Below are 25,651 nucleotides of genomic sequence, written 5' to 3' on the forward strand. Positions count from 1 at the left end.
ATAGGGCCAGTGTCCTATTACGGATATATTCCCCGACCACCCTTATCTAATAGGGACAGTGCTGTATTACTGATATATTCCCCGACCACCCTTATGTAATAGGGCCAGTGTCCTATTACGGATATATTCCCCGACCACCCTTATCTAATAGGGACAGTGCTGTATTACTGATATATTCCCCGACCACCTTTATCTAATAGGGACAGTGATCTATTACTGATATATTCCCCGACCACCCTTATGTAATAGGGCCAGTGTCCTATTACTGATATATTCCCCGACCACCCTTATCTAATAGGGCCAGTGTCCTATTATGGATATATTCCCCGACCACCCTTATCTAATAGGGACATTGCTGTATTACTGATATATTCACCGACCACCCTTATGTAATAGGGCCAGTGTCCTATTACTGATATATTCCCCGACCACCCTTATATAATAGGGCCAGTGTCCTATTACATAAGGGTGGTCGGGGAATATATCAGTAATAGGACACTGGCCGTATTAAATAAGGGTGGTCGGGGAATATATCAGTAATAGGACACTGGCCCTATTACATAAGGGTGGTCGGGGAGAGGTTGTGGCTCACTATTTGGCAGCTTGTTTCTGAGCTGGAAGAGTCCATTGTGTGGGGGGAGATCTGTGCTGTTCTCTTCCTGGATGCTGGATGACTGTATATGAGCAGCAGTGTAATATGGAGATATCCTGTGTAATATAGAGGAGGAGGAGACATAAGTGGTGTAGCTGTAACCTCTGTCCTCAGTGCCAGGTTTTCTCTCTGGGAGAAGATTGTGTGCAGGGCAAATGCCCAGGGCCCACATCCCCCAGGGGCCCCCTACCGCAGTTCCAGTAGGAGAGCGTCCTGCAGCGTCTGTGAATGATCCCTGGCTGCTGCTATCGGGTCACGCAAAGGCTGCACGGTGTCTGCTCCATGTGTGTGTAGCTCCCCCTCCCTCCAGCTCCTCTTACTGCAAGTGACTTCCTCCTCCTGGTGTGGAGCTGTCGGGACGGGCTGCCGGGTGAGGATGACAGCCTGCTGCTGCAAGGAACATGAGGGGGATGCACCACTGCACCCAGCATGCTAGAGGGAGTAAGTATGAATGTAAGTGTATAATGGATGAATGTAGTGCGTGTTACATGTGCTGTGTATAGTGTATGGACTGGATGGTTTGTATCTGTATAATGTGTTTTCATGGATGTGTGTGTGTGTGTGTATATGTATGTGTGCGTGTATATGTATATATATGTATGTATGTATATATATAATATATATATATATATATATATATATATATATATATATATATATATATATAATATATATATAATCATGTTGTGTGTGTATTAGCACTGCTGACTCCAAGTGTTGAGGTGAATAGTCTGTACATAGGAGCTGCAGCCGTTCTCTGGCCTCATCAGTCCTATGTAATTGCTGCAGGTGACCACAGAGGCCGCTGATTGGCTGCAGCTCCTATGTATATAATTCAATACGGTGTATTTTATTGAGAAAAAAAATAAGGTGGTATTCAGTCCTTAGGTGGTGGTCACTGTATGGCGGTAATATTGGTCTGTATATAGTGTCATTATGCAGTGGTCACTCTTTGGCATTAAAATTGGTCTGTATATATCTATATAATAAAAATCAAAGTCTGTCTGTCTGTCCTTCTGTCTTGTCTGTCTGTCTGTCCTCTATAGACTTCCAAACGCCTGAACCGTTTGACCCCAAATTTGGCACACAGATACATTGGGTGCCCAGGAAGGTTATTGTGAAGGTCCCGTCCCCACCAGATGTACAGGAGGGGAGGGGGAGGGGAAAGAGAGGCGCCCCATAGAGATGAATGGGAAAATCTCCTCACTGCAAACACAGGTGATATAATTAGCTGCAGTAGAGACGGCAGTTGGAGCCTTAGCAACCAATAGGATTACTGCTTTCATTTTCACAGGGAGCAATGGTTGCTAGGGAAGCTGCCTCACAACATCCACAGTAATAACTGGTAGACCCCCTACTCCATCTATACAGTACAGGTATACAGGACCCCCTACTCCATCTATACAGTACATGTATACAGGGCCCCCTACTCCATCTATACAGTACATGTATACAGGGCCCCCTACTCCATCTATACAGTACATGTATACAGGGCCCCCTACTCCATCTATACAGTACATGTATATACAGGACCCCCTACTCCATCTATACAGTACATGTATATACAGGACCCCCTACTCCATCTATACAGTACATGTATATACAGGACCCCCTACTCCATCTATACAGTACATGTATATACAGGACCCCCTACTCCATCTATACAGTACATGTATATACAGGACCCCCTACTCCATCTATACAGTACATGTATATACAGGACCCCCTACTCCATCTATACAGTACATGTATATACAGGACCCCCTACTCCATCTATACAGTACATGTATATACAGGACCCCCTACTCCATCTATACAGTACATGTATATACAGGGCCCCCTACTCCATCTATACAGTACATGTATACAGGACCCCCTACTCCATCTATACAGTACATGTATACAGGACCCCCTACTCCATCTATACAGTACATGTATATACAGGGCCCCCTACTCCATCTATACAGTACATGTATACAGGGCCCCCTACTCCATCTATACAGTACATGTATATACAGGGCACTACAGGACAGGTATATCAAACTGTGACTGGATAACACCGCCATACCAGACCTGACCAATACCGCCATACTGTGCTGGATAACACTGTCATAACACACCTGACCAATACCGCCACACTGTGACTGGGTAACACCTCCATACCAGACCTGACCAATACCGCCATACTGTGACTGGATAACACTGCCATACCAGACCTGACCAATACTGCCATTCTGTAACTGGATAACACTGACATACCAGACCTGACCAATACCGCCATATTGTGACTGGATAACACCGCTATACCAGACCAATACCGCCATATTGTGACTGGATAACACCGCTATACCAGACCAATACCGCCATACCCCCCTCGAAAAGACACCAGATTTTCTGGCAAGTCTGAACGGGAGGGTACTGCCCCTCTGCAAGGTGCTACCCTACGCACCAGACCATGGGTGCCTAATGGTAAATACGACCCTGCAGGTATACAGGACACTGACACTTTATACCCGGGCAGCTCCGGGTACATTTTCTAGTAGTGTATATATAGTCATTACTGCCATAGATTGACTACCACATAATGACACTATATACAGACCAATATTACCGCCATACAGTGACCACCACATAATGACTCTATATACACACTATATACAGACCAATAGTACAACCATAGAGTTATCGCCACATAATATTGGTCTGGATACAGAGTCATTATGCAGTGGTCAATCTATGGCGGTAATATTGGTCTGTATATAGCGTATATATAGAGTCATTACTGCCATAGATTGACTGCCACATAATGACTCTATACACTATATACAGACCAATATTACCACCATAGAGTGACAGCCACATAATATTGGTCTGTATACAGTGTATATAGAGTCATTCATTATACAGTGGTCAGTCTATAGCGGTAATATTGATCTGTATATAGTGTGTATATAGAGTCATGAGGTGGTCACTCTATGGCGGTAATATTGGTCTGTATATAGTGTATACTAGAAAATGTACCCGGCGCTGCCCGGGTATAAAGTGTCAGTGTCCTGTATACCTGCAGGGTCGTATTTACCATAAGGCACCCATGGTCTGGTGCGTAGGGTAGCACCTTGCAGAGGGGCAGTACCCTCCCGTTCAGACTTGCCAGAAAATCTGGTGTCTTTTCGAGGGGGGTATGGCGGTATTGGTCTGGTATAGCGGTGTTATCCAGTCACAATATGGCGGTATTGGTCAGGTCTGGTATGGAGGTGTTATGCAGTCACAGTTTGATATACCTGTCCTGTAGTGCCCTGTATATACATGTACTGTATGGATGGAGTAGGGGGCCCTGTATATACATGTACTGTATAGATGGAGTAGGGGGCCCTGTATATACATGTACTGTATAGATGGAGTAGGGGGTCCTGTGTATACATGTCCTGTATAGATGGAGTAGGTGGTCCTGTATATACATGTCCTGTATAGATGGAGTAGGTGGTCCTGTATATACATGTCCTGTATAGATGGAGTAGGTGGTCCTGTATATACATGTCCTGTATAGATGGAGTAGGGGGTCCTGTATATACATGTCCTGTATAGATGGAGTAGGGGGTCCTGTATATACATGTCCTGTATAGATGGAGTAGGGGGTCCTGTATATACATGTCCTGTATAGATGGAGTAGGGGGTCCTGTATATACATGTCCTGTATAGATGGAGTAGGGGGTCCTGTATATACATGTCCTGTATAGATGGAGTAGGGGGTCCTGTATATACATGTCCTGTATAGATGGAGTAGGGGGTCCTGTATATACATGTCCTGTATAGATGGAGTAGGGGGTCCTGTATATACATGTTCTGTATAGATGGGAGTAGGGGGCCCTGTATATACATGTACTGTATAGATGAAGTAGGTGGTCCTGTATATACATGTACTGTGTGTGTATGTGACCCCTCTATATCACTGTGTGACCCCTCTCTATATCACTATGTGTGACCCCTCTCTATATCACTATGTGTGACCCCTCTATATTACTATGTGTGACCCCCTCTCTATATCACTATGTGTGACCTCTCTCTATATCACTGTGTGACCCCCCTCTATATCACTATGTGTGACCCCTCTCTATATCACTATGTGTGACCCCTCTCTATATCACTGTGTGTGACCCCTCTCTATATCACTATGTGTGACCCCTCTCTATATCACTATGTGTGACCCCTCTCTATATCACTATGTGACCCCTCTCTATATCACTATGTGTGACCTCTCTCTATATCACTGTGTGACCCCCCTCTATATCACTATGTGTGACCCCTCTCTATATCACTATGTGTGACCCCTCTCTATATCACTATGTGACCCCTCTCTATATCACTATGTGTGACCCCTCTCTATATCACTATGTGTGACCCCTCTATATCACTGTGTGTGACCCTTCTCTATATCTCTATGTGTGACCCCTCTATATCACTATGTATGACCTCTCTATATCACTATGTGTGACCCCTCTCTATATCACTATGTGTGACCCCTCTCTATATCACTATGTGTGACCCCTCTCTATATCACTATGTGTGACCCCTCTCTATATCACTATGTGACCCCTCTCTATATCACTATGTGTGACCTCTCTCTATATCACTGTGTGACCCCCCTCTATATCACTATGTGTGACCCCTCTCTATATCACTATGTGTGACCCCTCTCTATATCACTATGTGACCCCTCTCTATATCACTATGTGTGACCCCTCTCTATATCACTATGTGTGACCCCTCTATATCACTGTGTGTGACCCTTCTCTATATCTCTATGTGTGACCCCTCTATATCACTATGTATGACCTCTCTATATCACTATGTGTGACCCCTCTCTATATCACTGTGTGACCCCCCTCTATATCACTGTGTGACCCCTCTCTATATCACTATGTGTGACCCCTCTCTATATCACTATGTGTGACCCCTCTATATTACTATGTGTGACCCCCTCTCTATATCACTATGTGTGACCTCTCTATATCACTGTGTGACCCCCCTCTATATCACTATGTGTGACCCCTCTCTATATCACTATGTGTGACCCCTCTCTATATCACTATGTGACCCCTCTCTATATCACTATGTGTGACCTCTCTCTATATCACTATGTGTGACCCCTCTCTATATCACTATGTGTGACCCCTCTATATCACTGTGTGTGACCCCTCTCTATATCTCTATGTGTGACCCCTCTATATCACTATGTATGACCTCTCTATATCACTATGTGTGACCCCTCTCTATATCACTGTGTGACCCCCCTCTATATCACTGTGTGACCCCTCTCTATATCACTATGTGTGACCCCTCTCTATATCACTATGTGTGACCCCTCTCTATATCACTATGTGTGACCTCTCTCTATATCACTGTGTGACCCCCCTCTATATCACTATGTGTGACCCCTCTCTATATCACTATGTGTGACCCCTCTCTATATCACTATGTGACCCCTCTCTATATCACTATGTGTGACCTCTCTCTATATCACTATGTGTGACCCCTCTCTATATCACTATGTGTGACCCCTCTATATCACTGTGTGTGACCCCTCTCTATATCTCTATGTGTGACCCCTCTATATCACTATGTATGACCTCTCTATATCACTATGTGTGACCCCTCTCTATATCACTGTGTGACCTCTCTATATCACTATGTGTGACTTCTCTATATCACTATGTGTGACTTCTCTATATCACTATGTGTGACCTCTCTATATCACTATGTGTGACCTCTCTATATCACTATGTGTGACCCCCCCCCCCCCCCCTCTATATTACAGGTATCGGGCAGGGTTAGCAGTGTTCCTGTGTGTCTGGTGAATATTAGTCAGAAACATCGAAGATGTCAGCAGGAAAAGCCCCCCTGCTCCATCTAGTCTGGTTGTGAGTAGTTCAGGACATGGAGGCTGGAGACTGGCTGCATCCACTGCACACACAGGAGAAGCTGCTGTATATACAGTATATATTCCCTCAGAAGTCGCCCCAGGATCATGTAGGACATTAGGGAGAAGCTGCTGTATATACAGTATATATTCCCTCAGAAGTCGCCCCAGGATCATGTAGGACATTAGGGAGAAGCTGCTGTATATACAGTATATATTCCCTCAGAAGTCGCCCCAGGATCATGTAGGACATTAGGGAGAAGCTGCTGTATATACAGTATATATTCCCTCAGAAGTCGCCCCAGGATCATGTAGGACATTAGGGAGAAGCTGCTGTATATACAGTATATATTCCCTCAGAAGTCGCCCCAGGATCATGTAGGACATTAGGGAGAAGCTGCTGTATATACAGTATATATTCCCTCAGAAGTCGCCCCAGGATCATGTAGGACAGTAGGGAGAAGCTGCTGAGCCGGTGTGATAGATATCTCCCCTGGTATATGACCGGCCATTTATCAAGGAGCAGGAGCTGCGGCTTACCGACTCCACATCCCTGGTGCTGATCCTGACAATCCCCAAGATGGATCACACAAGATGTTACCACACCACAGCCTGATACTACTGACTAGAGCAGAGAGCCACAACAGGGCTGCTTCCACCGCCATCTATAATGGGCTATCCTGTGTGGCCAGACTGTTGTGGCTCCCCCTGCCGGTGTATACGCCGTTTGTGGCTCCCCCTGCCGGTGTATACGCCGTTTGTGGCTCCCCCTGCCGGTGTATACGCCGTTTGTGGCTCCCCCTGCCGGTGTATACGCCGTTTGCGGCTCCCCCTGCCGGTGTATACGCCGTTTGTGGCTCCCCCTGCCGGTGTATACGCCGTTTGCGGCTCCCCCTGCCGGTGTATACGCCGTTTGCGGCTCCCCCTGCCGGTGTATACGCCAGTTGCGGCTCCCCCTGCCGGTGTATACGCCGTTTGCGGCTCCCCCTGCCGGTGTATACCTAGGGTGCAGGATAGTGGTGTCAGGCGAGGGTTAATGGCGGCAGTGTAAGGGGAGATATGTGCACACACTGGCGGCTATTTATAAGTCTTCACATGACCGTCCTGCGCCCTCAGCCAGCGACCACACAGACACCATGAGGGTCACAGAGGCAGAACACTGAGCCCCGGTGCAGGTGAGGGGCAGATAGACTGAGGGTCCGGGGGGCATCAGGGTCACAGAGCGAGTCGGGGGGACATAATGAGGGCGACACAAACCTCTGAGGTCATAGTATGGAGGCTGCAGGAAGATACGCAGGGGGTCATAACGGGGGGGAATACACTATGAGGGGTACAGAGGGTGTATACACTGAGGGGTACAGGGGGGTATATACACTATGAGGGGTACAGGGGGTATATACTATGAGGGGTACAGGGGTGTATATACACTATGAGGGGTACAGGGGGTGTATACACTGAGGGGTACAGGGGGGTATATACACTATGAGGGGTACAGGGGGTATATACACTATGAGGAGTTCAGGGGGTATATACACTATGAGGAGTACAGGGGGGTATATACACTATGAGGAGTACAGGGGGTGTATACACTATGAGGGGTACAGGGGGGGTGTATACACTATGAGGGGTACAGGGGGGGTGTATACACTATGAGGGGTACAGGGGGGTGTATATACACTATGAGGGGTACAGTGGGTGTATATACACTATGAGGAGTACAGGGGGGTGTATACACTATGAGGGGTACAGGGGGGTGTATACACTATGAGGAGTACAGGGGGGTGTATACACTATGAGGGGTACAGGGGGGTGTATACACTATGAGGAGTTCAGGGGGGTATATACACTATGAGGGATACAGGGGGGGTATACACTATGAGGGGTACAGGGGTGTATATACACTATGAGGGGTACAGGGGGTATATACACTATGAGGGGTACAGGGGGGTGTATACACTATGAGGGGTACAGGGGGTGTATACACTATGAGGGGTACAGGGGTGTATATACACTATGAGGGGTACAGGGGGGTGTATATACACTATGAGGAGTACAGGGGGTGTATATACACTATGAGGAGTACAGGGGGGTATATACACTATGAGGAGTACAGGGGGGTGTATACACTATGAGGAGTACAGGGGGGTGTATACACTATGAGGGATACAGGGGGGGTATACACTATGAGGGGTACAGGGGGGTATATACACTATGAGGGGTACAGGGGGTGTATATACACTATGAGGAGTACAGGGGGGTATATACACTATGAGGGATACAGGGGGGTATACACTATGAGGGGTACAGGGGGTATATACACTATGAGGGGTACAGGGGGTATATACACTATGAGGGGTACAGGGGGGTATATACACTATGAGGGGTACAGGGGGTGTATACACTATGAGGGGTACAGGGGGTGTATACACTATGAGGAGTACAGGGGGGTGTATACACTATGAGGGGTACAGGGGGTATATACACTATGAGGAGTACAGGGGGGTGTATACACTATGAGGGGTACAGTGGGTATATACACTATGAGGGGTACAGGGTGTATATACACTATGAGGGGTACAGTGGGTATATACACTATGAGGGGTACAGGGGGTGTATACACTATGAGGGGTACAGTGGGTATATACACTATGAGGGGTACAGGGGGTATATACACTATGAGGGGTACAGTGGGTATATACACTATGAGGGGTACAGTGGGTGTATACACTATGAGGGGTACAGGGGGTGTATACACTATGAGGAGTACAGGGGGTATATACACTATGAGGGGTACAGGGGGTATATACACTGAGGGGTACAGGGACCACTGGTTATATTGGAGCTGTACAGTGTCAGTGGGGTTGGGGGGGGGAGGGGTGACCTTCATAGCTCCAGGAGCAGCCAATCACAGCAGGTTATAAGTGAGCTGTACTCCTCATAGTGTATATACCCACTGTACCCCTCATAGTGTATATACCCCCTGTACCCCTCATAGTGTATACACCCACTGTACCCCTCATAGTGTATATACCCCCCTGTACCCCTCATAGTGTATACCCCCTGTACTCCTCATAGTGTATATACCCCCTGTACCCCTCATAGTGTATATACCCCCCTGTACCCCTCAGTGTATATACACCCACTGTACCCCTCATAGTGTATACACCCACTGTACCCCTCATAGTGTATATACCCCCCTGTACCCCTCATAGTGTATACCCCCTGTACTCCTCATAGTGTATATACCCCTGTACCCCTCATAGTGTATATACACCCACTGTACCCCTCATAGTGTATACACCCCCTGTACCCCTCATAGTGTATACACTCCCCTGTACCCCTCATAGTGTATACACCCCTGTACCCCTCATAGTGTATACACCCCCCTGTACCCCTCATAGTGTATACACCCCCCTGTACCCCTCATAGTGTATACACCCCCCCTGTACCCCTCATAGTGTATACACCCCTGTACCCCTCATAGTGTATACACTCCCCTGTACCCCTCATAGTGTATACACCCCTGTACCCCTCATAGTGTATATACCCACTGTACCCCTCATAGTGTATATACCCCCCTGTACCCCTCATAGTGTATATACCCCTTGTACTCCTCATAGTGTATATACACCCCTGTACCCCTCATAGTGTATATACCCACTGTACCCCTCATAGTGTATATACCCCCCTGTACCCCTCATAGTGTATATACCCCCCTGTACCCCTCATAGTGTATATACCCCCTGTACTCTTCATAGTGTATACACCCCCCTGTACTCCTCATAGTGTATATACCCCCTGTACCCCTCATAGTGTATATACCCCCTGTACCCCTCATAGTGTATATACACCCCTGTACCCCTCAGTGTATATACCCCCTGTACCCCTCATAGTGTATACACCCCCTGTACCCCTCATAGTGTATACACCCCCCTGTACCCCTCATAGTGTATATACCCCCCTGTACCCCTCATAGTGTATATACCCCCCTGTACCCCTCATAGTGTATATACCCCCTGTACTCTTCATAGTGTATACACCCCCTGTACCCCTCATAGTGTATATACCCCCTGTACTCCTCATAGTGTATATACCCCTGTACCCCTCATAGTGTATACACCCTCTGTACCCCTCATAGTGTATATACACCCCTGTACCCCTCAGTGTATATACCCCCCTGTACTCCTCATAGTGTATACACCCCCTGTACCCCTCATAGTGTATATACACCCCCTGTACCCCTCAGTGTATACACCCCTGTACCCCCAATAGTGTATACACCCCCTGTACTCATAGTGTATACCCCCTTTACCCCTCATAGTGTATACACCCCCTGTACCCCTCATAGTGTATACACCCCCTGTACCCCTCATAGTGTATACACCCCCTGTACCCCTCATAGTGTATATACACCTCTGTACCCCTCATAGTGTATACACCCCCCTGTACCCCTCATAGTGTATACACCCCCCTGTACCCCTCATAGTGTATACACCCCCCTGTACCCCTCAGTGTATATACCCCCCTGTACCCCTCATAGTGTATACACTCCCCTGTACCCCTCATAGTGTATACACCCCCTGTACCCCTCATAGTGTATACACCCCCCTGTACCCCTCATAGTGTATACACCCCCCTGTACCCCTCATAGTGTATACACCCCCCTTTACCCCTAATAGTGTATACACCCCCTGTACTCCTCATAGTGTATATACACCCCTGTACCCCTCATAGTGTATATACCCCCCTGTACCCCTCATAGTGTATATACCCCCCTGTACCCCTCATAGTGTATATACACCCCTGTACCCCTCATAGTGTATATACACCCCTGTACCCCTCATAGTGTATATACCCCCCCTGTACCCCTCATAGTGTATACACCCCCTGTACTCCTCATAGTGTATATACACCCCTGTACCCCTCATAGTGTATACACTCACTGCACAGAATTTGTTACTTACTTTCTTGATGGTTCAGGGGTTAAAGGGGTATTCCACTCACACATAATGTTGGCAGGCTGTATCTGCAACATTGTAACTTCTTTGTAATGCTGGGAGGGATAATCACAGTGAGTTCATCAGCAACTTGACCTTAGAATAGCTCTCTCAGCACAAATAAGTTACAATGTTGCAGATACAGCCATCCAGGGACTTGTTTACATCAGCCGTCTCAGAAGGGAGGGGGGAGGAGGGGGAAACAGAGAGAAAGGCTCACACACAGCTGCTGCTTTCTGCTGAAAACACAAAAATCTGAGAACTGGGGTAAGGAGACTGAATAGATAATAACAAGTATGGAAGGAATTGTTAGTTCCCCCATGGGCAGCAACATATCAGCAATCAGCAGTTATCTGGAATGCCCCTTTAAGTGTCGTCTTTATGAAATAACGTTGTCATCCTCTCTATTCACAGACAATAACTGATCTCTGATCAAGACCAGAAAGTGACAGACCATGGTGAGTATCATCATCCATCAGTGTGCGGAGTCACCAGGCCACGCCCCCTGGGGGCAGGATAATATTACAGCCTCCTACAGTCGTCTGCTCCAGTCACATCCAAAGCATCAATGCTGCTGATTACTATGTGTGATATCCCCTACACTCCGCCCACAGTCATGTGACTGACCAGCTGACCTGCACATTGCTATGTGTGATATCCCCTACACTCCGCCCACAGTCATGTGACTGACCAGCTGACCTGCACATTGCTATGTGTGATGTCCCCTACACTCCGACCACAGTCATGTGACTGACCAGCTGACCTGCACATTACTATGTGTGATGTTCCCTACACTCCGCCCACAGTCATGTGACTGACCAGCTGACCTGCACATTGCTATGTGTGATGTCCCCTACACTCCGACCACAGTCATGTGGCTGACCAGCTGACCTGCACATTGCTATGTGTGATGTCCCCTACACTCCGCCCACAGTCATGTGACTGACCAGCTGACCTGCACATTGCTATGTGTGATGTCCCCTACACTCCGCCCACAGTCATGTGACTGACCAGCTGACCTGCACATTGCTATGTGTGATGTCCCCTACACTCCGCCCACAGTCATGTGACTGACCAGCTGACCTGCACATTGCTATGTGTGATGTCCCCTACACTCCGCCCACAGTCATGTGACTGACCAGCTGACCTGCACATTGCTATGTGTGATGTCCCCTACACTCCGCCCACAGTCATGTGACTGACCAGCTGACCTGCACATTGCTATGTGTGATGTCCCCTACACTCCGCCCACAGTCATGTGACTGACCAGCTGACCTGCACATTGCTATGTGTGATGTCCCCTACTCTCCGCCCAGTCATGTGGCGGACCAGCTGACCTGCACATTACTATGTATGATGTCCCCTACACTCCGCCCACAGTCATGTGACTGACCAGCTGACCTGCACATTGCTATGTGTGATGTCCCCTACTCTCCGCCCAGTCATGTGACTGACCAGCTGACCTGCACATTGCTATGTGTGATGTCCCCTACTCTCCGCCCAGTCATGTGACGGACCAGCTGACCTGCACATTACTATGTGTTATGTCCCCTAAACTCTGCCCACAGTCATGTGACTGACCAGCTGACCTTCCTTATGATTCTCAGCTTTGGTGGTGAGTGGAGGAGAACATTCTCAGTAAATATGGTGGCACGGAGGACGGATCATGTTATGTAGTGATAGGGAACAGTTTATTGTTTTTGTTTGTTTTTTTGTATATTTTCCTATAAATTTCCTGATCCTGATCTGATTTTCGATCATCTTAGGGAAGGACCCAGCGGCCTCCCCCGGGACAGCACCGCCACTGCCAGGACTGCTTCAACAAGCGCTGCAATGCGCCTATCAATACGGGCATCTCGTGCGTGGTGATCAGCTGCAGGCTGCACTGCGGTGCCGCCTTCCATATGTGCAAAGAGGAGGAGCATCGCCTGCTGTGCCCCAATGAGTGGGTGCCCTGCCTCAACTCAGGCTTCGGCTGCCCCTTCTCCATGTCCCGGTGCAAGCAAGCAAAGCATCTGAGGGTGTGTCCGGCCAGTGTGGTCGGCTGCTCCATGGACTGGAATCGCTGGCCGACCATCGACAAGGAGCAAAAGCTTTATACAAATATCCTGCAGGAGGAAGGCGGAGTGGAATGTCTGGACGTGGCCGTGACTCTCCGAGACCAGAAAATTCTCTTTAACTCACTCAAAATGGCTGAACTCTATCCTGAGCTCTCCGAGGACCCTAAAGACACTATTACTATAGGCCCATCTGAGCCGGAGGAGGACGGGGGGGCAGCTGGGGGGTCAGATCCTGAGAACGTGGGCACTATAGACCCAAGCAGCATGCCAGTGGTCGGATTGACTCAGTATGAGCGAGAGGCCTTGGCCCGGGGACAGGACCAACTGGATTTAGATAAATTCAGTAAGTGGGACACTATATTTAGCAAAGAGTTGACAACAAACCAGTATCTGCAATCCAATATTGGAAAGACCACTAGCAGCCAGCTGCCAGACACCAGCAGAGCACCGGGCAACAATCCAGAAGCAGAAGAAGAGAAGAGCCAAGACCAAGATGAGGCCAAGAAGTTAGAAGAAGCTAGAAAGCTGGAGTTGGACGATCTGGAGAAGATGGGGTTTGCCCCGTGGCACGAGGGTGTCCTGGAAAAACTGAAATCTGAGGTCGATTGTGGGAGCTACAACATGTATCTGGTGCACCACGGCAGCATGCTTATACGCTTCGGACAGATGGCTGCCTGTACCCCAAAAGATAAGGACTTTGTCTATGGCAATTTGGAGGCCCAAACTGTAAAGACCGTCTGCACCTTCAAAGTCCCGACAAGTTACTGCGGCAGGAGAGCCAGGCTAGCGGATGATAGCACCAAGAAGGAGAAAGCGGAGAAGCTGGTGGACACCTCTGACCTTGGGGTCCCTGTAGACAGCCTGCCACTGACGGACACCATTTACACCACTCTGCTGGTGGCTCTCGAGAGGGAGCTAAAGGGCCACAGTGTCTCTCAGATGAAAGCTCTCGATGGCTTGCTCATTGACTTTGGGACCCAGACCTATGATTTCGGAGCAGAACCTTTCACCAACAGGACGGTTCTGTTAGATCTTGTGGCTGAGAAGAACATGAAACGTTTAGGTCTGTACTTAGACATCGAAAGTGAGTGTGTGAGCACGAGACACAACAAGTCCAACTCCTCCTTCAGCTTCTCCTGTGACCTCTTCTTCCGCCGGGACGAGTTTGCTTCACATTTTAAGAACGTCCACTCGGACATACAGACCTGCCTGAGCGGATGGTTCCAGCAGCGCTGCCCGCTTTCTTACATGGGTTGCACCTTTGTACAGAACAGGTTTCAGGCTGCCGGACAAAGGTCACAGGTCATCTACAGCAAACACATGAAGACGTTTGCAATAAAGCCGCTGGTGGATGGTGCATTATATGAAGGTGTAAGGCCCAACCTGTCAAGGAGCACTCGTGGTAAGAGCAAAGACTCTCTAAGCAACCTGCCGCTGGAGGTCCTACAACATATTGCCGGGTTCCTGGACAGCTTCAGCTTGTGTCAGTTCTCGCAGGTGTCATCGCTTATGAGGGATATCTGCGCCTCACTGTTACAGGAGAGGGGGATGGTCCATCTGTGCTGGGAGAAGAAGACTTACTCACATGGAGGGGCTTCATGGAGATGTCGAAAGAAGGTAGGTTCCATTCATAGAGGAAGACTATGCTACTGGGAAAACCTGAGCAAGACTCTGATCCAGAGAGGAAGCAGCAAACCTAGTGAACAAGCTGGAGGTGGCCGGACAATCTGCTGAGCTGGCTGTTTTATGTAGATTGATTATCACCATGAGGCTTACACAACTCCCCATAAAGACTTTGGTGGTTGTTGGCCTCCTGACACCCCCGTGGCTGAGGTGTCCTCGATCTCAGGGGATGTGCAGCTCCCAGAAGTGCCGCCAGCACACACCTGTGATGGGAGGACAATCTGTATCATTATGGCAAATGGTGAATCCACGCTTAATCTAGTCGTGAATGATCAAATAGTATAAACTGCTGCTGTGATGGGTGAAGCAATCTTAAAGGAAATGTCCAGAATGTTTAAAGAATTACTCCGGGCGGGGCTCATTTTCAGTGTACGGCCGGGGAGGGGTTGGATATAGAAGCTGCTGGTTACTTACCTCCCCGGTTCCAGCATCGGGGCCCGGATTGCACCGAAATAACTGTGCACATATTTGTATTTAAATATCTCCTGCCGTTTTGTGTATACAGCTCCTCTGCAGACCTATGTGTCTCTATAGTAACAGACAACCCTGATCCTGCAGCCATATTTCCTTCTGTCTGTACCCTACTCCTTTAAGGAAACACAGGAGTAGCCAGATATCCCTCTGGGAAGGACCCAACCAAGGGGCAGCTCCTGTAAAGAAACCACCAAAACCACCATATAAAGTGGCCCTATAAGTCAGTGTAATGACAAGGGAGAGACCAAGGCCGGGTATCCATCCAGTGCTCCACATTAATGAGGGGCAACACCCCGAAACAGCTGACTGTGGATGGATACCCGGCCTTGGTCTCTCCCTTGTCATTACACTGACTTATAGGGCCACTTAATATGGTGCCGTCCCTTGGCTGGGTCCTTCCCGGAGGGATATCTGGCTAAGCCTGGGTTTCCAGACTCTTAAAGGAGAAGTCCGGCAAAAAATTTTATTTAAGTATTGTATTGCCCCCTAAAGTTATACAAACCACCAATATAGACTTATTATGGGAAATGCTTATAAAGTGCTTCTTTCCCTGCACTTACTACTGCATCAAGGCTTCACTTCCTAGATAACATGGTGATGTCACTTCCTGGATAACATGGTGATGTCACTTCCTGGATAACATGGTGATGTCGCTCCCTGGATAACATGGTGATGTCGCTCCCTGGATAACATGGTGATGTCGCTTCCTGGATAACATGGTGATGTCGCTTCCTGGCTATAATGGTGATGTCGCTTCCTGGCTATAATGGTGATGTCGCTTCCTGGCTATAATGGTGATGTCGCTTCCTGGCTATAATGGTGATGTCGCTTCCTGGATAACATGGTGATGTCACTTCCTGGAGAACACGGTGATGTCGCTCCCTGGAGAACACGGTGATGTCGCTTCCTGGATAACACGGTGATGTTATGTTGATGTTATCCAGGAAGTGACATCACCATGTTATCCAGGAAGTGACATCACCATGTTATCCAGGAAGTGACATCACCATGTTATCCAGGAAGTGACATCACCATGTTATCCAGGAAGTGAAGCCTTGACGCAGTAGTTATCGCAGGAAAAAAAAAAAAACACTTTATGTGCATTTTCCGTAATAAGTGTATATTGGGGATTTGTATAACTTTTAGTGGGCAATACAATACTTTAATAATTTTTTTGCTAGACTTCTCCTTTAAATGAGGCTTCACAGGCTCCTTTTTTTGCATATTGATGTTTCCCAGGGAGCAATGCACCTAGGATGTGACTGCATTGAGCGCTTTAACCAGCAGCTGGCAGTGTTCTCTTTGGCTGGTCTCCCTGAGCCCATCTGGTCTGCAGGGGATGAATGTCATAACGGCCCCTGATCAGCTGGCTGTAGAAGCCGCCATGACACCGCTGCTTCTCTCCTTGTCTTCCAGATCTGGAACTTCAGCAGCCTGTTCTCCCCGGTGCAGCAGTGGACGCTGGCGGACATCTCCTCCATGTCCAAACACCTGAAGGTTTGTCCCTTCAACATCCCGGAGCAGAAGACGGATCCCTTCAAGCTCCCCAGCCTGTACGATACCGAGAAGGAGCAGGCGAAGAAGAGAGAGAGCCTGCTGAACTTTAGGAGGAAGCTGTGACCACGACCATCGGCACAGGACATGCCCCCACAGCAAGAAGAGGGGCTTGTGGGAAACTCCACCCACAAAACGTTTAAGGCATGATAGCCAGTTATTTCCTATAAAGCTCCACCCTGAACAATGAAAAGTATTGGAACTTCTTATATACTTTATGTCTCAATTCTCCACCCATTCAAGGAGGTGATAATTCTCACAGCTGCGGGTTTGTTACTGTGTATCCAGCTACAGCACGATGGATGGTTAGCTACTGGGACCCCACTAATCCCAAGAACAGGGGCACAATCACCCCCAGTAACCGGACCTCTGCGGGATCCACAATGAGTCCAGCACTGTGATGGATGGTAGAGCAGGCGTGGTGACCATCGCTCCTGTCATCGCAGGGATGATTGTTCCCCTATTTGTAGGATCGTTGGGGGTCTCGATGGTCGGACCCTAAGTGATCATCCATTATCCTATGGGAACACCCCATTAACTGTGAGAAGAGCCATTCATCACTCACTGACAGCCGGCAGACATCTTGGAATAGACAGAAGGTTTGTGGCAGTTCAGGGAATTTTTGTAGTTTGGTCATTTACGTTAAAAATATTGCGATCACGCTGAACTTCCGTCCGCCATTCATGACGCTCTCGTCTGTAATAGATGTCAGTTTAGGGTGTGATTTAATTCCTGACAACGACTATACTATAACCACAATACAACACTATACCCCAAACACAACAACTATACTATAACCACAAAACAACAACAACACTATAACCACAATACAACAACAACACTATAACCACAATACAACAACAACACTATAACCACAATACAACAACAACACTATAACCACAATACAACGACTATACTATAACCACAATACAACAGTATACCCCAAACACAACAACTATACTATAACCACAATAAAACAACACTATAACCACAATACAACGACTATACTATAACCACAATACAACAATATACCCCAAACACAACAACTATACTATAACCACAATACAACACTATACCCCAAACACAACAACTATACTATAACCACAATACAACAACAACACTATAACCACAATACAACGACTATACTATAACCACAATACAACAACAACACTATAACCACAATACAACGACTATACTATAACCACAATACAACAATATACCCCAAACACAACAACTATACTATAACCACAATACAACAATATACCCCAAACACAACAACTATACTATAACCACAATAAAACAACACTATAACCACAATACAACGACTATACTATAACCACAATACAACAATATACCCCAAACACAACAACTATACTATAACCACAATACAACAACAACAACACTATAACCACAATACCACAATACAACAATATACCCCACACAACAACTATACTATAACCACGATACAACACTATACCCCAAACACAACAACTATACTATAACCACAATACAACACTATACCCCAAACACAACTATAATATAACCACAATACAACACTATAGCCACAATACAACACTATACCCCAAATACAACAACTATAATATAACCACAATACAACACTATAACCACAATACAACACTATACCCCAGATAAAACACTATATAAACACAATACAACACTCTACCAACAATGTACCCCAAATACAACAACACTATAACCACAATACAACAACACTATAACCACAATACAACACTATAGGCATCATGTGTGTTGTACTGCAGCGCCATCTGGTGTCTGACAGTGATCACTATTCATCTCCTGGAATCCCTTTGCAGGCCTCATGCTTAGCCATATCTTATATTTCAGTAGGTTTTTATGATGTTTTGACTGTTATTTTGTGGTTTGTAGCCTCCAGCTGTAATAAAATCCCAGAAATGGCCTGTCTGTGCTGTTGGAGTATTTAGTGATGGCTCCTATAGAATGAACACCAGGCGTGGTAAAGCTACGGACAGTGTGGGGTGCAGGGATATAAATTAATGAGTGATTGAATGGGGGTCCGGAGACAATGCAGTGAGTGTATGGATGCCTGCTGGTCACTTATAGGATACCTCCAGGACTTAGAGAAGAACAGAAGTGACCAGCAAAATCATGTATCAATCCAATCCATTACCATAACGGGATGATAATAGAAATTAATAAAGACAAAAACAGAATACGCCCTAACTCTACATCTTAAAGTCCCTAGATCTTTTCTAAACAGACATAGACTCTAACCTCGTCACCCCTGGGCTATCCCCGGACTAAATCACACCAAAAGAATAAACCAGAGGAAACTAAAGGTGGCCATAACACTTCAAAACCAGCTCTACTGTCCTCCCAGTGCACAGCGTGGCCAAGCGCTCCTGTGTACTCTATGGAGAGGGGTAACCAGACAGCTCTGGCAGCAGCTTATCTCTCTAAGAACAAGGGTTTGGGCAGTAAAAGTTTAGGCAGGGTGTAGAAGTGGCTCTTAATGAGGTGGTGCTGGGTGCAGATATGGCTGGTGATGAGGTGGTGCTGGGTGTAGATGCGGCTGGTGATGAGGAGGTGCTGGGTGTAGATGTGGCTGGGGAGGAGGAGGTGCTGGGTGTAGATATGGCTGGTGATGAGGAGGTGCTGGGTGTAGATGAGGAGGTGCTGGGTGTAGATGTGGCTGGTGATGAGGAGGTGCTGGGTGTAGATGTGGCTGGTGATGAGGAGGTGCTGGGTGTAGATGAGGTGGTGATGAGGAGGTGCTGGGTGTAGATGAGGTGGTGCTGGGTGTAGATGTGGCTGGTGATGAGGTGCTGGGTGTAGATGTGGCTGGTGATGAGGTGATGGGTGTAGATGCGGCTGGTGATGAGGAGGTGCTGGGTGTAGATGAGGAGGTGCTGGGTGTAGATGTGGCTGGTGATGAGGAGGTGCTGGGTGTAGATGTGGCTGGTGATGAGGAGGTGCTGGGTGTAGATGCGGCTGGTGATGAGGTGCTGGGTGTAGATGAGGTGGTGCTGGTGATGAGGTGGTGCTGGGTGTAGATGTGGCTGGTGATAAGGAGGTGCTGGGTGTAGATGAGGTGGTGCTGGGTGTAGATGAGGTGGTGCTGGTGATGAGGTGGTGCTGGGTGTAGATGTGGTGATGAGGAGGTGCTGGGTGTAGATGCGGCTGGTGATGAGGAGGTGCTGGGTGTAGATGAGGTGGTGCTGGGTGTAGATGTGGCTGGTGATGAGGAGGTGCTGGGTGTAGATGAGGTGGTGCTGGTGATGAGGTGGTGCTGGGTGTAGATGTGGTGATGAGGAGGTGCTGGGTGTAGATGTGGCTGGTGATAAGGAGGTGCTGGGTGTAGATGAGGTGGTGCTGGTGATGAGGTGGTGCTGGGTGTAGATGTAGCTGGTGATGAGGAGGTGCTGGGTGTAGATGAGGTGGTGCTGGTGATGAGGTGGTGCTGGGTGTAGATGTAGCTGGTGATGAGGAGGTGCTGGGTGTAGATGTGGCTGGTGATGAGGAGGTGCTGGGTGTAGATGCGGCTGGTGATGAGGTGCTGGGTGTAGATGAGGTGGTGCTGGTGATGAGGTGGTGCTGGGTGTAGATGTGGCTGGTGATGATGAGGTGCTGGGTGTAGATGTGGCTGGTGATAAGGAGGTGCTGGGTGTAGATGTGGCTGGTGATGATGAGGTGCTGGGTGTAGATGAGGAGGTGCTGGGTGTAGATATGGCTGGTGATGAGGTGGTGCTGGGTGTAGATATGGCTGGTGATGAGGAGGTGCTGGGTGTAGATATGGCTGGTGATGAGGTGGTGCTGGGTGTAGATGTGGTGATGAGGTGGTGCTGGGTGTAGATGTGGCTGGTGATGAGGAGGTGCTGGGTGTAGATGTGGCTGGTGATGAGGAGGTGCTGGGTGTAGATGAGGAGGTGCTGGGTGTAGATATGGCTGGTGATGAGGTGGTGCTGGGTGTAGATATGGCTGGTGATGAGGAGGTGCTGGGTGTAGATATGGCTGGTGATGAGGTGGTGCTGGGTGTAGATGTGGTGATGAGGAGGTGCTGGGTGTAGATGAGGAGGTGCTGGGTGTAGATATGGCTGGTGATGAGGTGGTGCTGGGTGTAGATATGGCTGGTGATGAGGAGGTGCTGGGTGTAGATATGGCTGGTGATGAGGTGGTGCTGGGTGTAGATGTGGCTGGTGATGAGGTGGTGCTGGGTGTAGATGTGGCTGGTGATGAGGAGGTGCTGGCTGGTGATGAGGAGGTGCTGGGTGTAGATATGGCTGGTGATGAGGAGGTGCTGGGTGTAGATATGGCTGGTGATGAGGAGGTGCTGGGTGTAGATATGGCTGGTGATGAGGTGGTGCTGGGTGTAGATGTGGTGATGAGGAGGTGCTGGGTGTAGATGAGGAGGTGCTGGGTGTAGATATGGCTGGTGATGAGGTGGTGCTGGGTGTAGATATGGCTGGTGATGAGGAGGTGCTGGGTGTAGATGCGGCTGGTGATGAGGAGGTGCTGGGTGTAGATGAGGAGGTGCTGGGTGTAGATATGGCTGGTGATGAGGAGGTGCTGGGTGTAGATGCGGCTGGTGATGAGGTGGTGCTTGGTGTAGATGTGGCTGGTGATGAGGAGGTGCTGGGTGTAGATGTGGCTGGTGATGAGGAGGTGCTGGGTGTAGATATGGCTGGTGATGAGGAGGTGCTGGGTGTAGATGTGGCTGGTGATGAGGTGCTGGGTGTAGATGTCGCTGGTGATGAGGAGGTGCTGGGTGTAGATGCGGCTGGTGATGAGGAGGTGCTGGGTGTAGATGAGGAGGTGCTGGGTGTAGATGAGGAGGTGCTGGGTGTAGATATGGCTGGTGATGAGGAGGTGCTGGGTGTAGATTTGGCTGGTGATGAGGAGGTGCTGGGTGTAGATGCGGCTGGTGATGAGGTGCTGGGTGTAGATGTGGCTGGTGATGAGGAGGTGCTGGGTGTAGATGTGGCTGGTGATGAGGTGGTGCTGGGTGTAGATGTGGCTGGTGATGAGGAGGTGCTGGGTGTAGATGTGGCTGGTGATGAGGAGGTGCTGGGTGTAGATATGGCTGGTGATGAGGAGGTGCTGGGTGTAGATGTGGCTGGTGATGAGGTGCTGGGTGTAGATGTCGCTGGTGATGAGGAGGTGCTGGGTGTAGATGCGGCTGGTGATGAGGAGGTGCTGGGTGTAGATGAGGAGGTGCTGGGTGTAGATGAGGAGGTGCTGGGTGTAGATATGGCTGGTGATGAGGAGGTGCTGGGTGTAGATTTGGCTGGTGATGAGGAGGTGCTGGGTGTAGATGCGGCTGGTGATGAGGTGCTGGGTGTAGATGAGGAGGTGCTGGGTGTAGATATGGCTGGTGATGAGGTGGTGCTGGGTGTAGATGTGGTGATGAGGTGGTGCTGGGTGTAGATATGGCTGGTGATGAGGTGGTGCTGGGTGTAGATGTGGTGATGAGGTGGTGCTGGGTGTAGATGTGGCTGGTGATGAGGAGGTGCTGGGTGTAGATGTGGCTGGTGATGAGGAGGTGCTGGGTGTAGATGAGGTGCTGGGTGTAGATATGGCTGGTGATGAGGTGGTGCTGGGTGTAGATATGGCTGGTGATGAGGAGGTGCTGGGTGTAGATATGGCTGGTGATGAGGTGGTGCTGGGTGTAGATGTGGTGATGAGGAGGTGCTGGGTGTAGATGAGGAGGTGCTGGGTGTAGATATGGCTGGTGATGAGGTGGTGCTGGGTGTAGATATGGCTGGTGATGAGGAGGTGCTGGGTGTAGATGCGGCTGGTGATGAGGAGGTGCTGGGTGTAGATGAGGAGGTGCTGGGTGTAGATATGGCTGGTGATGAGGAGGTGCTGGGTGTAGATGCGGCTGGTGATGAGGTGGTGCTTGGTGTAGATGTGGCTGGTGATGAGGAGGTGCTGGGTGTAGATGTGGCTGGTGATGAGGAGGTGCTGGGTGTAGATATGGCTGGTGATGAGGAGGTGCTGGGTGTAGATGTGGCTGGTGATGAGGTGCTGGGTGTAGATGTCGCTGGTGATGAGGAGGTGCTGGGTGTAGATGCGGCTGGTGATGAGGAGGTGCTGGGTGTAGATGAGGAGGTGCTGGGTGTAGATGAGGAGGTGCTGGGTGTAGATATGGCTGGTGATGAGGAGGTGCTGGGTGTAGATTTGGCTGGTGATGAGGAGGTGCTGGGTGTAGATGCGGCTGGTGATGAGGTGCTGGGTGTAGATGTGGCTGGTGATGAGGAGGTGCTGGGTGTAGATGTGGCTGGTGATGAGGTGGTGCTGGGTGTAGATGTGGCTGGTGATGAGGAGGTGCTGGGTGTAGATGTGGCTGGTGATGAGGAGGTGCTGGGTGTAGATATGGCTGGTGATGAGGAGGTGCTGGGTGTAGATGTGGCTGGTGATGAGGTGCTGGGTGTAGATGTCGCTGGTGATGAGGAGGTGCTGGGTGTAGATGCGGCTGGTGATGAGGAGGTGCTGGGTGTAGATGAGGAGGTGCTGGGTGTAGATGAGGAGGTGCTGGGTGTAGATATGGCTGGTGATGAGGAGGTGCTGGGTGTAGATTTGGCTGGTGATGAGGAGGTGCTGGGTGTAGATGCGGCTGGTGATGAGGTGCTGGGTGTAGATGTGGCTGGTGATGAGGAGGTGCTGGGTGTAGATGTGGCTGGTGATGAGGTGGTGCTGGGTGTAGATGCGGCTGGTGATGAGGTGATGGGTGTAGATGCGGCTGGTGATGAGGAGGTGCTGGGTGTAGATGTGGCTGGTGATGAGGAGGTGCTGGGTGTAGATATGGCTGGTGATGAGGAGGTGCTGGGTGTAGATGTGGCTGGTGATGAGGTGGTGCTGGGTATAGATATGGCTGGTGATGAGGAGGTGCTGGGTGTAGATGTGGCTGGTGATGAAGTGGTGCTGGGTGTAGATATGGCTGGTGATGAGGAGGTGCTGGGTGTAGATGTGGCTGGTGATGAGGAGGTGCTGGCTGGTGATGAGGAGGTGCTGGGTGTAGATGTGGCTGGTGATGAGGAGGTGCTGGGTGTAGATGCGGCTGGTGATGAGGTGATGGGTGTAGATGTGGCTGGTGATGAGGTGCTGGGTGTAGATGTGGCTGGTGATGAGGAGGTGCTGGGTGTAGATATGGCTGGTGATGAGGAGGTGCTGGGTGAAGATGTGGTGATGAGGAGGTGCTTGGTGTAGATGCGCCTGGTGATGAGGTGGTGCTGGGTGTAGATGAGGTTGTGCTTGGTGTAGATGCGCCTGGTGATGAGGTGGTGCTGGGTGTAGATGTGGCTGGTGATGAGGAGGTGCTGGGTGTAGATGTGGCTGGTGATGAGGAGGTGCTGGGTGTAGATGTGGCTGGTGATGAGGAGGTGCTGGGTGTAGATGTGGCTGGTGATGAGGAGGTGCTGAGTGTAGATATGGCTGGTGATGAGGAGGTGCTGGGTGTAGATGCGGCTGGTGATGAGGTGATGGGTGTAGATGCGGCTGGTGATGAGGAGGTGCTGGGTGTAGATGCGGCTGGTGATGAGGAGGTGCTGGGTGTAGATGTGGCTGGTGATGAGGTGCTTGGTGTAGATGTGGCTGGTGATGAGGAGGTGCTGGGTGTAGATGTCGCTGGTGATGAGGAGGTGCTGGGTGTAGATGAGGTTGTGCTGGGTGTAGATGAGGAGTTGCTGGGTGTAGATATGGCTGGTGATGAGGTGGTGCTGGGTGTAGATGAGGAGGTGCTGGGTGTAGATGAGGAGTTGCTGGGTGTAGATATGGCTGGTGATGAGGTGGTGCTGGGTGTAGATATGGCTGGTGATGAGGAGGTGCTGGGTGTAGATGCGGCTGGTGATGAGGTGCTGGGTGTTGATGAGGAGGTGCTGGGTGTAGATGTGGCTGGTGATGAGGTGCTGGGTGTTGATGAGGAGGTGCTGGGTGTAGATGTGGCTGGTGATGAGGAGGTGCTGGGTATAGATGTAGCTGGTGATGAGGAGGTGCTGGGTGTAGATGCGGCTGGTGATGAGGAGGTGCTGGGTGTAGATGCGGCTGGTGATGAGGAGGTGCTGGGTGTAGATATGGCTGGTGATGAGGTGATGGGTGTAGATGCGGCTGGTGATGAGGTGATGGGTGTAGATGCGGCTGGTGATGAGGTGCTGGGTGTAGATGTGGCTGGTGATGAGGCGCTGGGTGTAGATGTGGCTGGTGATGAGGTGATGGGTGTAGATGCGGCTGGTGATGAGGTGGTGCTGGGTGTAGATGCGGCTGGTGATGAGGTGCTGGGTGTAGATGTGGCTGGTGATGAGGTGATGGGTGTAGATGC

The 25,651-nt window shown here is 49.4% G+C and overlaps 1 protein-coding gene across 3 annotated transcripts; it reads left to right on the top strand.

Annotated features, from left to right (window-relative positions):
* Nucleotides 1-1,072: 1,072 nt before the first annotated feature.
* On the top strand, nucleotides 1,073-19,268 carry FBXO40 (F-box protein 40). Of its 3 annotated transcripts, XM_069945761.1 has the most exons (5): nucleotides 1,945-2,028; nucleotides 6,468-6,570; nucleotides 11,981-12,024; nucleotides 13,333-15,243; nucleotides 17,200-19,268. In XM_069945761.1, the coding sequence occupies exons 3-5, from the start codon at nucleotides 12,022-12,024 to the stop codon at nucleotides 17,401-17,403; spliced, it is 2,118 nt and encodes a 705-aa protein (XP_069801862.1). In that variant the 5' UTR covers nucleotides 1,945-2,028; nucleotides 6,468-6,570; nucleotides 11,981-12,021; the 3' UTR covers nucleotides 17,404-19,268. The 3 variants fall into 3 exon arrangements, with proteins under 3 accessions (XP_069801863.1, XP_069801862.1, XP_069801861.1); XM_069945762.1 differs by lacking the exons at nucleotides 1,945-2,028; nucleotides 6,468-6,570 and adding an exon at nucleotides 1,073-1,093; XM_069945760.1 differs by lacking the exons at nucleotides 1,945-2,028; nucleotides 6,468-6,570 and adding an exon at nucleotides 7,683-7,744.
* Nucleotides 19,269-25,651: the final 6,383 nt, after the last annotated feature.

Source organism: Dendropsophus ebraccatus, chromosome 11 (assembly GCF_027789765.1).
Source record: "Dendropsophus ebraccatus isolate aDenEbr1 chromosome 11, aDenEbr1.pat, whole genome shotgun sequence".
NCBI lineage: Eukaryota > Metazoa > Chordata > Amphibia > Anura > Hylidae > Dendropsophus > Dendropsophus ebraccatus.